At 53.3% G+C, this 13,328-nt stretch overlaps 1 protein-coding gene across 8 annotated transcripts in view; it reads right to left on the reverse strand.

The window, feature by feature from the left end:
- Positions 1 to 280: 280 nt before the first annotated feature.
- SLC39A11 (solute carrier family 39 member 11) overlaps positions 281 to 13,328 on the reverse strand; it is a 426,997-nt gene continuing 413,949 nt past the window's right edge. For all 8 annotated transcript variants that reach the window (XM_082439851.1, XM_082439858.1, XM_082439857.1 and 5 more), the window contains 3 exons: positions 5,615 to 5,713; positions 3,036 to 3,194; positions 281 to 1,947 (listed from right to left, as the gene is read on the reverse strand). In XM_082439851.1, coding sequence (XP_082295977.1) covers positions 1,869 to 1,947; positions 3,036 to 3,194; positions 5,615 to 5,713 — 337 coding nt within the window. In that variant the 3' untranslated portion in view covers positions 281 to 1,868. The remainder of the gene's footprint in view (positions 1,948 to 3,035; positions 3,195 to 5,614; positions 5,714 to 13,328) is intronic.

The raw sequence follows: 13,328 nt of genomic DNA on the forward strand, positions 1-13,328 counted from the left end.
GACCTCTAGTTTTCTTGGATCCAACCCATTTTCAAGCCCGATTCTCTATAGATCCCATGAGCTCCCTGATAACCTCCCATTAAATTCTTTGCCTAAGTAAGCTGGAGTTGGATGCTGTTGTCTGCAACCGTGAATCTAGCTAGCCCTTCTCATGTGAGCTCTTTCCTTTGCTTCCCCTGGTGTTGGGTAGGGTAGATATTAGGACTAGCTTTAGTTAGCTCTTATATGATCAACCCTGGAAAGAAGCAGCTTTGAGAAGGACTGGACATAGCGCAGGTCATCCACAACAATATCCCCTTTATTGGTATTAATCACAGTTATGAGGTCTTGTCCATCAGAAAGAAGTCTGCATTATGTAGAACGACATACAAAGACATAAAAATACCCATATGCCAGCCACCAAACCAATGAATCTCCACCAGTCAAACCTCTGCATGTGTCTTCACTTTTGATCATCAGTGCTCCGGAAGAACGTACATAGATCTAGCGTAGGGTTATAGGGCATTCCCAGAACAGAGTATTCACCCTTGGCAGCAATGAGACATGTAAACGCAGGGCAGGCACTGGTAACACAGTGTCTGAATACCTGCCTCCTGGGCTGCCTGCCTTGTCAGCAGAGCCCACTCAAGGTCCCAAAGGCTCCTATAACCAGTGAGGACGGCAGGCCTTAGCTATGTTGGAAGCAGACAAGTTATGTCACCCCTGATGGAGCAGCTGTGTGTATAAGGGAGTAGTCTCGTTCAAGTCATTCTTTAGGGTCATTTTAGAATGATGACTTGACTCAAATTTACTTTAAAAGGGAAATGTAAAAAATACCTCTTCTTTTCCTACCCCTTTTCCTGTCTTATCCTGAGCTCTCTGGCCAAAATCCAGCAAAGCAGCTTAAGAGCTCTGGGTCAGGTTATAAGTTACTGAATAGTCAACAGAGAAGGACCCAGTGCAGATTCCAAATGTCTTTCGTTCACTTAAATGAGCTTAAGTGGCTCCCTCCGTAAGTATATGAAGGGGTTGAGTTCTAGCAGTTTGCTGGTGTCCCCAAGTCTCTTAGAAAAATGAAGCCTATAAGCTTATCAAAACACATGTCTGGGGGACTTGGAAACCACGGCAAACCGGTTTGCTCTTGGAATCCAGAGAGAGCAGAGGTCTCTGATCAAAGCTCTACCCTGTCCTCTTTTCACAGGGCTCACTGTGTGTTCACAGTTGTCCTAATTCCCTTAACTTCAATAGTGTCAATCTTTGCCTTAAAAAAAGAGAAAGAGAGAAAGACTAGCTGATTTTCTTCCCTTTGTCTGTGTCTCGCCCCATGCAGCGCCCCCCTGGGGGAGGCAGCAGAAGGCATGTTCCTCCTTGGGCCTTGGGAAGTAGGTTGCTTTGTCCACGGTGCTCCTGTTCCAGTCTTGATGGACAGAGGATCAACGGTAAAAGATCGGGAAGGACAGATAAGAGCTGTCCTGGCCATTCTGCTCTGAGTCACTAGGCAAAGATGCTTGGGAGACTTCTCTCTCGGTAGCTTGCTTCTGTAGGTGACCTTGAGGAGTTGCCATTGAGTCCAGTGAGGGAGACCAAAGGTACAAAAGCAGAGACTTCCCTGATCTGTAGGTCCTTGGTTTTCCCACCGAAGAAAGATTCCATGTAGTGGCCAAGCAAAAAATCTGTAGTTCCGTGACTACCTGAAATTCCAAATAAAACCACTATCTCCCTTAAAAGAAAACTAAAAATTGTCATAATCAGAGTCAATCAGGATAATGAGACAAAAAGGAGAGAAAGGAAAAACGTTTTGATGTGAAGAAAGAGGCTGTGGTCCTGAAGAAGCCAATCCCGGCCGTTTCCTCGTGCTGCCTTTCCCGGGGTCCGAGGCACTTCAGCAACTAGCCCAGACCAACATCCAACGACATCATCACCACAAAACCCAGGATGGAGGCCCAGGATGCCAGTTTCCCGTTACCACTAGGAGGGAAGGAAAGGAAGAAAAGGAAGACCTTGATGCACTGCGGGACCGCGTCCAGGCTGAAAGCATCCTCCGCAATGTCCAATTCCAAGAGAAATATGCTACTACTATTAATAATAGTAATAATAATATTGACTTGGGATTAACAGATACACTACTATTTATAAAATAGATAAACAACAAGGACCTACTATATAGCACAGCAAACTATATTCAGTATCTTGTAATAACCTATAATGGAAAAGAATCTGAAAAAGAATATCTATCTATCCATCTATATATATATATATATATATATATATATATATATATATATATAACTGAATCACTTTCCTGTACACGTGAAACTAACACAACGTTGTAAATTAACCATACTTCAATAAATAATAAGTATCATTTATTGGGGCTTACTATATATATGCCAGGCAAACTGAGTAACTCATGTAATACCAAAGGATAAACACATGAAATCAGTACTATTATTATCCCCATTTTACTGTGGGGAAACTGAGGCATAGAGAAGTAAGTAACTTACTCAAGGTCACCTATCATGGCTCTGCAATCCATGCTTGAATAATAAAAAGCAGCAATGATTTCCTGAAGATATTATGTAATCTGACCTTGAATACTAGCCTCAAAATCATTCTTCTATAAAAACCAAAACGAAACAAAGAGAGGAATCCTCCATCCCCAACACTTGGCCTATAGCTAGACAATGAGAACCTGAATGAATAGCTGTGGTCAACATTTAAGAGCTCACTTCTCCCTCATTCCAGCCCCAGATAAATCTAAAGAGAGAGAGAGAGAATATATGAAAATAATAGTCTGTTTCATTGGGGGTGGAGGGCAGGGCATGTATGCCACTGCCTAGTATCACCTGGTCTGACTCTCCACCCGCCTGCCTGTTATTCCTCTTTTAGTTTCAAAGAACGCAGTTGGGGAGGGGGTGAGGATGATCTTGGGAAGGGGCTGGAAGGGGTGGGAGTAAAGAAAAGAGTAGCAAATAAAGACAGGGCAGATCCAGAGGTGGGGGCCAGCCGGGCTGGGACAGAGACAAGGACAGGTGAGGGAGGGGAAGCTCTCCCACCTGATGTGGGCTTCGGGGATGATGTCATCCATGATCACATAGACCATGGCGCCGGCAGCAAAGGCCAGAGCATAGGGCAGGATGGGCTCCGCCAGCACCACGGCAAAGGCACCAAAGACCCCGGCCAGAGGCTCCACCATGCCGCTGAGCTGCCCGTACCTAAGGAGAGAACAGAGACACGTCCCACCGCGGGGAGGGTCAAGCAGACACAGGCACGCTCAGACTGCTGAGTCAGTTCTAGAAAACCATGCATTGTCTTTCACATCGGATCGGCATGGCAGTGCCAAAGCACTTCGCTGTTTTTTGTTTGTTTGTTTTTACACCACCTCTGTCTCCTTTCCCAACTCCCCATTACAGAGTTACAGGAGACACCCCTCCCAGGTTTATTTTAGAGTTTTAAGTTTCCCACATTGTCCTTTTAAAATAATGACATTACTGAGATATAATTCACATACCAAATGGCGCACCCATTTAATGTGTACAGTTCAGTGGCTTTTAGTATATTCACAAGGTTGCAACCATTTCACCACCATCTAATTCCAGAACATTTTCATTATCCCGAGAAAGAAACCCCACACCCACTAGCAGCCACTCCCCATTCCTCCCTCCCACCAGCCCCTGGCAACCACTAATCTGCTTTTTGTCTCCAGGGACTTGCCTATTCTGGACATTTCCTATAAACGGAGTCATACAATAGGTGATCCTTTTTACTGGCTTCTTTCACTTAGCATCCTGTTTTCTAGGTGCATCCACGTTGTAAAAAGTATCAGGACTTCATTCCTTTGATGATTGCATGATATCCCACTGTGTGGATACACCACATGTTATATACCCATTCACTGGCTGACGGCTACATGGTCTTCTGAAGGATAGGACACTTGACGAGGAGTGGTATGGACATTTCCCAAGGACGGCTGTGCCTGGTATCTTTGGGGGTTCCGGCCACAACGGCACCCCTTCTGAAGGAGCTGTACCCACCTACCTCTGCCGACAAGGTGGACCTACCTAGCCATGTATATAGTGAGGACCTGTCCCCACTACCCTCCATCTTGGATTAAGGTGAGATTTCTCCTTTCAAAAACTCCCTTTATTTGAGCTAGTGAGAGTGGGTTTCTATAGGATGAAATCACATGAGCCCTGATTAAAACAGCAGCCCACGTGAGCCCTGAGAATTCAGTGCCAGGAGGTAAGCCAGTACCTGAACCCCACAGCTAAGCCCTACCGCCAAGAGACTCCTGTACAGGCTGAACACCAATACACGAGGTGTTGGGACATCTTTCCCACTGTTCCTTGCTGTGGGGACTTGGCAAGATATTACTGGCTCCGAGCCTCAGTCCGTTCATCTGTAAAATGGGGGTGAGAGACAACTTCCCCTCCATTCCTCCCCAGATGACAGGATAGGACTGTGGACTCCCACCTCCCCCCGCTTCTTCCCGGCCAGGAGCAGACGGTGGGCACGGGGGAGACACTGTTTGGACCGTAGCATCCTCCAAGGGGCCACCGCTTCCTGGCTCCGTGCTCGCACGCATGGGCCTGCAGACTCTGCAGCTCTTGAGTGTGTCCAGTTAAACAAACACTTTAATCTCAGGGTCTGGACGCTGACCACAGATCCCCCCTTCCCTCCCCTCCTCGCCCCTGGAGTCTCTCCCGTATGAGACAGCAGTCACGGCTTCCGGGCTCACGGAACTCACATTTGAAAAAAATTTCTAGGGCCATCTTGCTCTGCCCTTCCCCCAAAGCCTCTATTCCGTAGTCTCCAGCAACGGAGAAAGAGATGACACAGGATGGAACTAAAATGATTTAAGTATATGCAAGAACCTGTAAGTCACAAGGCCCTATAAAATGGAAGGCGTTTCTTAATTGTTGTTATGAGCGGTCCTTGCATGCTCCCAGCGTACATTCTAGAGCGGCGGCTCCTTCCATAAAGAGGGGTTCTGAGGCTCAGTCCTGAGCTGAGGGGCAGAAGAGACTGCAGCCTCGGCCTCACCACCTGATGAGCTGGCTGGTGACACTCCGGGCCATGATCCCCTCCTCTGAAACTTGGGGCCTTACCTGACAGGTCACTGAAAAGGTAAAATTAGGGAACAGACTGGAAAGCCCGTTGGGGGCTGTGAAAACACGAAGCGTGAGTACCACAGGCATCACCTTCCCAGATGCTGTTGACATAATCCTGGTCTTCGCTGTGACAAGGGTCACGACAGGAGCTAATGGGATGACTCTTGAGGACAGGCTGTGGTGAGTGCGTCTCCTTAGGGCATGGGACGGGGAGAGTGGACACAAGGTCTGCCTTGGTTCTCCCCACCCGAGAGAGAGAAAACCCCACAGAGTGGGCGTGTCTATCCCTGGAGGGGTTTTGAAAATAGGAAACACGGCCATTGGGGGCTGAAGGTCAAGAGATGAGTTTCTGGAGGTTTCTCCCAGCTTTGGGGGTGCAGCATTCAACCAGGTTGTTGGTGTTTCCAGAAGCTCCGGATTCACTTCCGGGCCAGAAGAGGCTGCTCTTGCCCGCAGGAGAACTGCTCTGAGCTCCACATCGGACCCGACCCTGGCCTCCGACAGTGGGCATCTGGAGCACTTACCAGAAGGCTCTCCAGGTGGAGAATCCAGCCCCTCGCAGCGGGAGGCTGACCGCGAGGCCCTCCGGGAAATTCTGGATCCCAATTCCAATGGCTAAATTCCTGAAAGACCAAGAAGGCACGTGAAGGCGGATGTCCAGAACGGAGCACCACACAGACGGGGGCCCTGGCCTCTGCCCAATGCCCTCCTGTGGTATGAGAGGCCCCAGTGGATCCCTGTGACGGGAGGGAAGGGGAGAGCTTAGGGCATGCGTGCAGGTGGAGAACACGAGGAGGAGGGGGACACGGGTCCTCCCCGCTTCACGCTGTCCTTGGTCCCTGGAGATGCTCCATGTTTCTGGACCTTACAGCACGGCGGGGAGCACGCTGGTTGGGTGTTAGGAGAACCCGAGTTCTGCCACTTAGCTGCACGACTCTGCACAAATCGTTGAACTTCCACACCTCGGATCTTTGTATGTAACGTGCAAGGGGTCACGTGGGGATACTAACTTCAGCCATGAAGGATTGCTGTCACCCAATGACCTGATTTCATGCCTATAAAGTCCCGAGCACATATGAGGTGTTCAGCACTTTGGGGGTTCCATTCCCTTACGGCATAGAGATGGAGAGATCACATTTTGTCCAGAAGCAACTTCAGAAACGGGACAAGGAAGAATGGATGCAGACTCCGATGGGGACCCAGATCTGGGTCTGGGCTGGGCTTCCCCACGGGCGCTCCGCATGCTGCTCTGGCACTGGCACTGCACTTCTTGGGGCCCCCGGGGAGCTCACGGGGACCCTCTGCCCTCCTGCCTCTGCAGGACACATAGGGGCTGGGCTCTGCGAACTGGTCACTTGGTCAGAGCCAAGCCTTGAGAGCCTGCTTTGCACACAAACCAGGTATTGGAGTAGCAGGGAAGGAGAAACAGAAAGAGACGGGGACAAATGCGACACGTGACCCCCCAGGGAGGTCCCCAGGCACGCACATAAATTAAGAACCCTCATTCCCCATGCAGCAAACTACCATGACTAAACTGCATGTCCATTGGCAGAGGAAGGAAAGGCAAGATGGGAAGGAAACAGGGTCAGTCTGAAGGCAACAGGAAGGCAGTTTTAGGGTATCTCCCCAGACGAGATTCTACCTTGGCTGGACAGGCCCACGAGGACTCACCTGGTCACTAAGGATCTCAAGGGCATGAGATGTGGGTGCCGCTTGGCAAGCAATGCTGGGATGTGGCCTGAGGGAGTTGTGGATGGATTGGATAGAAAAGGGAAACTCCACTGTCGCTTGGCTTTCGGTCAATTTGCTCACGTCCGTCTACCTTGCTGCCAACAGGAATCCGCCCATGAGCTCTGGACAGCGGCCAGGGAGTGCTGTCGACCAGCAGCCGGCTCTACCCTGTCCTCCTTGCCCACTCACCCACCCCAAGATCCTGGGACAGGGACACACTTCCATTAGGCCACAGCCTCCTGTTCTACCTCCAGCAGAGAATACCTACGATAATCCCCAGTGTTTAATATTTCATCTCCTTTTTGTTTGAGGGCCTGAAACTCAGCCTGTGTTTTCTTTTATTCCCCCAACTCACGCATGCATCCTTCATACGGGACTCATAGCTCCAGACATCTTGGGAGGAGGGAGCCTCCACCCGGGAGCTGCCAGGTCAAGGAGACTCTTAGGAAGATCCTGACCCTTCCAGAATCTTGGACTTACATTTATCTTGCATGGGCTTCCTTTAATCAACTCTCATCCTGTCCCCTCTGGACAACTTCATGATGTTTCCCCTCAGCATCCCCCCACCAGCGCATCAAAGTGACAATGAGCCTCTGAAAAATTATTATTAGTCTTTTGATAAAGGAACTGTTCTGGTGGCTTAGGGCTGCCAGGGTCATTGAGCGTGCCCCCCCAAAGCCAGGCAGAACTCTTCATAAGATGAAGTGGGCAGACAGGAAGACACCCCGCCTGGCATGTCCACAAAGGGCCCCTGGCGGTACAGCTCAGTGGGCGCTGACCTCCCCTGCAAGGTTACTGGCATCCTTGCCTACGTTACCTAAGGCAGCTCTCTCCTTTTACTTCTTAGAGAGGGAGGGGTTCAGACATGCTCTGACCTCATCCCAGGAGCCAGAGGACAGCAAACAGGGCCAGTAAGTAAATATTTTAGGCTTTGAGGGCCATCGGGTCTCTGTTGCAACTATTCAACTCTGTCACTGCAGTGGGAGAGCAGCCAATATGTAAAGAAAAGTGCATGGCTGAGTTCCAATAAAACTTTATTTATAAAAGCAGGTCGGGGGCCGGATTAGGCCCATGGGCTGCAGAGTTGGCAGACTCCTGCCCTAATGCCTGAGGGGTACAGAAAGATCCGACAAGACGGAACCACAACCCTGGGCCATGAGCCCCCCGCACCGCCCCAAGGTCCTCGCCGCCCGGCACACAGTAGTTAAAGTTTGGGCTCTGCAGTTCGTCTTCTTGTGTTCGACTCCTGGGTCCACGATATGTTGGCTGTGCTACCTTCCATTCCCCCTGCCGTGAAATTCAAAGAACAATACAACCCCCGGCATCCCAGGGTTGCCAGGATGATGACCTTGGACGGGCCCTCTAAAGCCCTCGGCACACAGGAGCTGGCGTGTCCTGAGGGCCTAATCAAAGTCTATTGTGGGGTGGAGGTGAGCATTATCACTAAGGTCCCAGTGTGAGCTGATGACAGGAGGGGTGACAGAGAATGGGACTGACTGTAGGACAGTCAGGGTCAACAAGAGGACTGACTCAGCTTCAGGAAGCAGAGCTGGGCCAGGGTGGGGCTGAACCCTTTCTAGCTGGGAGGTCTTCCCAAGAACTCACAGGTCCCATTTCCGAGACAGGCTCAGAGTACTTGCCGCCCTGGGTCAAGACTCATGCCCTTGCCAAGTCCTGCGTCGGACAGATCTGACTTTGGCCCACCTGTGCTTACATCCCCACCAGCACTCGTTCATTTGTTCTTGTTGACACTTCTGTGAGACATTTACACCCCTGTAAGGTTGGACAGGCCAAGCGTACCTCCTTGGAGAGCCGCTGTGAACATGGAGGTCTTTCTGATACCGTGCTCCTGCCTGCTGGTCAGTCTGTTCGCGGGGCACAGAAACTCCCAGGAGCCCCGGACTCATGATTCCCCTGTGTGGGCATCCTTCCCCTGGTCACCTCCGGGGTCCATCCCCGCTGAGACCCAGGAAGTGCCCAGAGATGGACCCTCCCCTTGACACAGAAGGGACATGAGCTGCTGGGAGGGCTCACGGGGCGCTTTGATGAGCTTGGACTTGCCTGTCCTGCTGCCTTTCTGAGTATGGACATGCGCAGTGGATGACGAGCCTGGAGGGTCGCCTCTGGGTGACCCTTGAGATTTTGTCGGAGGCAGAAGTACCTCTGCCAGGTGAGGGCTGGGAGTGAACCTTGGCCCACACCTTCTCCACGGCAGCCCAGATCTGCCCCAATTTCACAGGAGACAACGAGGGCAGGAGAAATTAGACAGGGTCCAGAGAGAAATCTGGCTTGTGATTTTTAGGCAAAAGCTGCTGTTCTGCTCCTTTGCTTTCTAAACAGTCATGTGTGCAAGGCGGTGAGCCCTGCTGGCCAGCTAGGCTTCCCCCCTTTCTGAGTCCCTAACCGTCACTCCCCAGCCAGTCTAAAGGTCAGGGTAAAAGGGTCAAGAGTGTCCTTTCTTGCCTCAAAAGGCCCGAGGACAAACACCTCTGTTATCCGGGGTGGGAGGATGAGAGCCGGCCTCGGGGGGTGGGGCTGGGGGCTGGTTTGGGGATCAGAGTCAAGGGTCTCGCCTCTTCTCACCTCCTGGGTCCCAGGTCTAGGAATCCAAACCCAGCTTTGGGTCACTTTGTCCAGCCTTGCTCAAGTTACAGGACACTGAGTCCTGGGCAAGAATACAGCCTCTTCTAGAGGCTTCTGCTGTCACTTTCATAGCCCAAGCTGACCCTGAACTCCTATTCCAGGAGTGGGGAGCATTTGAAATATATTTCTGGTGATGGAGTGAACCTTAAGGGCAAATCCTTGCCAATAGTTCATTAGCCCCTGCCCTGCCTTCTGGGACCGACCCTCACAGCAGGGTCTTTTTCCTCCAAACCTTTTCACTATCCCCTCACTGCCCCCCAGATGGTTGAGTGAATGCAACCAGCTCCTTGACCTTTTGCGAAGGTCCAAGGTTTCTTTCAACGAGGAAGGTCAAGGTGTCTGTCCAGGCCTTACATCCCTCGTCTGACAGCACTTTGCAGCTGGCTCGCTGTGCAAGGCCACCGCCTGTCCCCTGTGCCCACAGGCAGGCACACGACTCACCCCAGACCTAACCGGGGAGGGAGCTGCCGCCCCATGTCGCCAGTGAGTCGGAGGTGGGGTCCCCCGTTCAAAGTCCTTGCCATGACTTGGGAGTGACTGCAGCCATCCGCTGGGCGGGCTCTGGAACCTCCTTGCATCCCGCCCGGGAGCCGCCATCCTGATAAGCAGCACAGAAACCCCATTCTTCTACGCCTGGTGAGCCGCATTCCCTGGGCCCTGCCCCGGCTCTGGCACGGGGCTGCCAGCCCAGCCAGGCACCACACCCTCGGGATCCTGCCAACCTTTCTCAGCAGGGTGCCGCCTCGCTGGGCGACAGTGGAATCTCTCCTGAGTGCACCTGGGCTCCTGCAGCCCAGAGCAAGGGCTGGACTGCAGCTTCTCCGCCCTTCCCGCCTCTGTATACGTCCCTTCTTAACGTGGCTGTCCTCTGCACACACACACCGGTGCAGCGTGTTCCCTTGGCCTCTGTGTGCTGTGCGGCTGTAGGGGTGACCCCATGGAAGGGCTCAGTCCCCTCCACACCCTCTACTCTGCTCTTCCACTTGCATCAGCTCAGGAACTCGAATGAAACCCCCTGGGTATTCTGATAAGCTGTGGCGTCAGCAGCGGGTCTGCAGGTTTCAGGAACGTGATGACCACGTCGAGGACCACTGGCCTAAGAAGTTATCAAAGGGGATGAGGATGAGGATGGCGGCCACGCCCACCTCCAACTCAGGAGCCCCCGCCCTGCTACCTGACACCCAACAAAGGAGCATCCCAGGGCCGGCCCCTTGTGGGACACCAGTGGCCACTTGTGACTGAGTCAGGCGGCCTGCAGACTAGGTCGGGGCGCTGGAGGGGATCCTGGGAAACCGCAGGAGCATCAAAGTGGAGGGTCACTGGGGACACAGGACATTTCAACAAAAGTGATAGGGGATAATGGCCACCGTGTGTCCAGGTGTGAAGGAGCAGCAGTGAAGCCGGGGCTCAGGGGGGCAGGGCTGGTCCCTTGGAAGCCCGAGCTCAGAGCTGACTTAGGAGCAGTGGGGGCCATGACTGGCTGGCAGGGGTGGGCGTGCAGCCTCCACGGGCGCTGGGCGCGGAGGCTGCTCCAGGCGCGCTCACTCCCTCCTGCAGCCCCACTGTGCTCCCCCCGTGGCCTCCACACCTACGGACACCCTGCCCCTGCCGGCCTCCCCAGGGCATGGGGCTTGCTGGGCTCTCCCCTCCATCCTTTACACTTGGGAAGGGAAAGCCCGAATGAGAGGCTTCTTTTCCAGGATGGGATATGAAGAGTCCAAGCAGGATTCAAAAGCAACAGGAACAAAGACGCAGATGTAGAGAATGGACTTGAAGACACGGGGAGGGGGAAGGGGAAGCTGGGGCGAAGTGAGAGAGGGGCATGGACTTACATACACTACCAAATGTAAAATCGATAGCTAGTGGGAAGCAGCCGCATAGCACAGGGAGATCAGCTCCGTGCTTTGTGACCACCTAAAGGGGTGGGATAGGGAGGGTGGGAGGGAGACACAAGAGGGAGGGGATATGGGGATATGTGTACACGTATAGCTGATTCACTTTGTTATACAGCAGAAACAAACACACCATTGTAAAGCAATTATACTCCAATAAAGATGTTAAAAAAAAAAAAAAAAAGCGCAACAGGAAAAGCCCAAACCCTGGCCCTTCGGAAGACTCGAGGCCCCTGCCTTCTTTCTGTGTGTTGTTCTTCCGGGCAGGGGCACAAAGGCACCATGACCAGTCTGGACCTCAGCAAGCCAGCGGCAGGGAGAGGGAAGTGGGAATGAAGGGTTCTTTAAGAAAGAAACCACAGGCTGTCCCTGACAGGGTCCCTGCCCTTTGGTGACAAGTCAAGCTCCACGGTGACCTGTTCCCCGGGACTTAAGGGAGCAACGAGGGAGGGAATCCTGCGAGGAGGGCCGGGAAAGGCCGGGAAAGGCTTGTCTATGGGAGAACGGGGCCGGGAAAGGCTTGTCTATGGGAGAACGGGGCGGGGGGGGGGGGGGGGAGCGCGGGGAGAGCAAGTGGAGGGGAAAGAGGGGAAGGAGGAGGGAGGGTTAAGGGCAGGGTGTTATGGGGCAGTGGTGGGGGGTGATGGCTCCTGGGGGCTGGGCTGCACGTGCAGGGGCTCCGGGTAGGTGAGCCCAGGGTCTGTCCAGAAGGGTTACCTCTGCAGGGGAGCTGGATTTGGCTTGGACTGTTCACACTTCTCTTTTCCTCTCTCTTAAGAACCTGAATTTTCTAGGAAGGGCAGACCCAGTCCAGCTGTTTTTAAAGTTCATTTCCTAGGAGATTTTTTTTTTTTTTTCACATGCCAAGATGGAAGAGAGAATGGCGGGAAGGAAGAAGACAAAACCTCTCTCCTCCCCTGACCTGGGGGAGGACGTGAGCAGCCACGGCTTCCCTAACCTCAGAGCCCCACCCCCGTCCGCAGCGTAAGCAAACGCGTAAAAGTCAGAACTCCCCGACTGCAGTCTGAGTTTTGTGACGGTAACTGGGGTGCCCAACTGCCCCGGTTTCCTGGGACACTGGACGTTCGGTGCTGAAACGGGGGCTGTCCGGGGCCAACTGGGATGAGGTTGGTCATCCTTGGAAGCACCCAGAAGCCTGGTGGGTGGCAGAGGCAAACTTGGGTGAGAATTTTAATTTCAGAGGATGTGCACACAATCTTGGAAGCTGAGATGTTGTTTTGTTGTTGTTGTCGTTTTTCACTATCCAACGCTGCTGATGGTCTAACGCAAGTTCCAACCGCTCCTGGATCCGTCAGATACATCTCCCTCCAGCCCTCACCAGCCCCAGGAGCGTCAGGTCGGTCCACAATGAGTGTGGCCCTCTGTCTCCAGCCCAGCCCCGAGCTGGCCGGGCACGGCAGGGGCAGGAGAGGTGGCCTCCCTGCAGTGACAAGCGGCAGGCACTTTGCTCTCTGTCTGGGGTAGGGACACAAGGGGACTGGTCAGCCTGCTTGGGGCTAGAAGGCAGCTGGAAACCCCGGGGCTGGGGGGACCTGGAGGGGGCAGGGAAGGCACGGGGCTCACCCCCAGGTACTGACTCTCTGCAGACAGAGTGGGCTGGGCCCATGGGGGGTGCCAAGGAGGCGCAGGCGGGGCAGTGGGTGCCCACGCCCCAGTCTGGATGCAAGGGCGGAAGCCAGAGCCCCAAGGTGCCCCTCCACTGCCTCGCGTATTCCTTGCTCTCCCAGCCCGCGGGGGCAGATGGCCAGGGCCTCTGAGGTGCAATGCTGGTCCTCCAGGCTGCCAGCTTGGGCGGGGTGGTGCTACCCACCCTCACCTTCAGATACCAGTCATCCCAAGAGGTGGGCGACAGGAAGGAAGGCCGTCCCAGTGGGCAGGTGCTTCTGCTTCTTCTTAGAGGCCTGACCCCCTTTCCCTCCAGGGGCTGCCTTCCCAGCTCCAGCTCCACCTC

Source organism: Balaenoptera physalus (assembly GCF_965194825.1).
Source record: "Balaenoptera physalus genome assembly, chromosome: 20".
Lineage (NCBI taxonomy): Eukaryota > Metazoa > Chordata > Mammalia > Artiodactyla > Balaenopteridae > Balaenoptera > Balaenoptera physalus.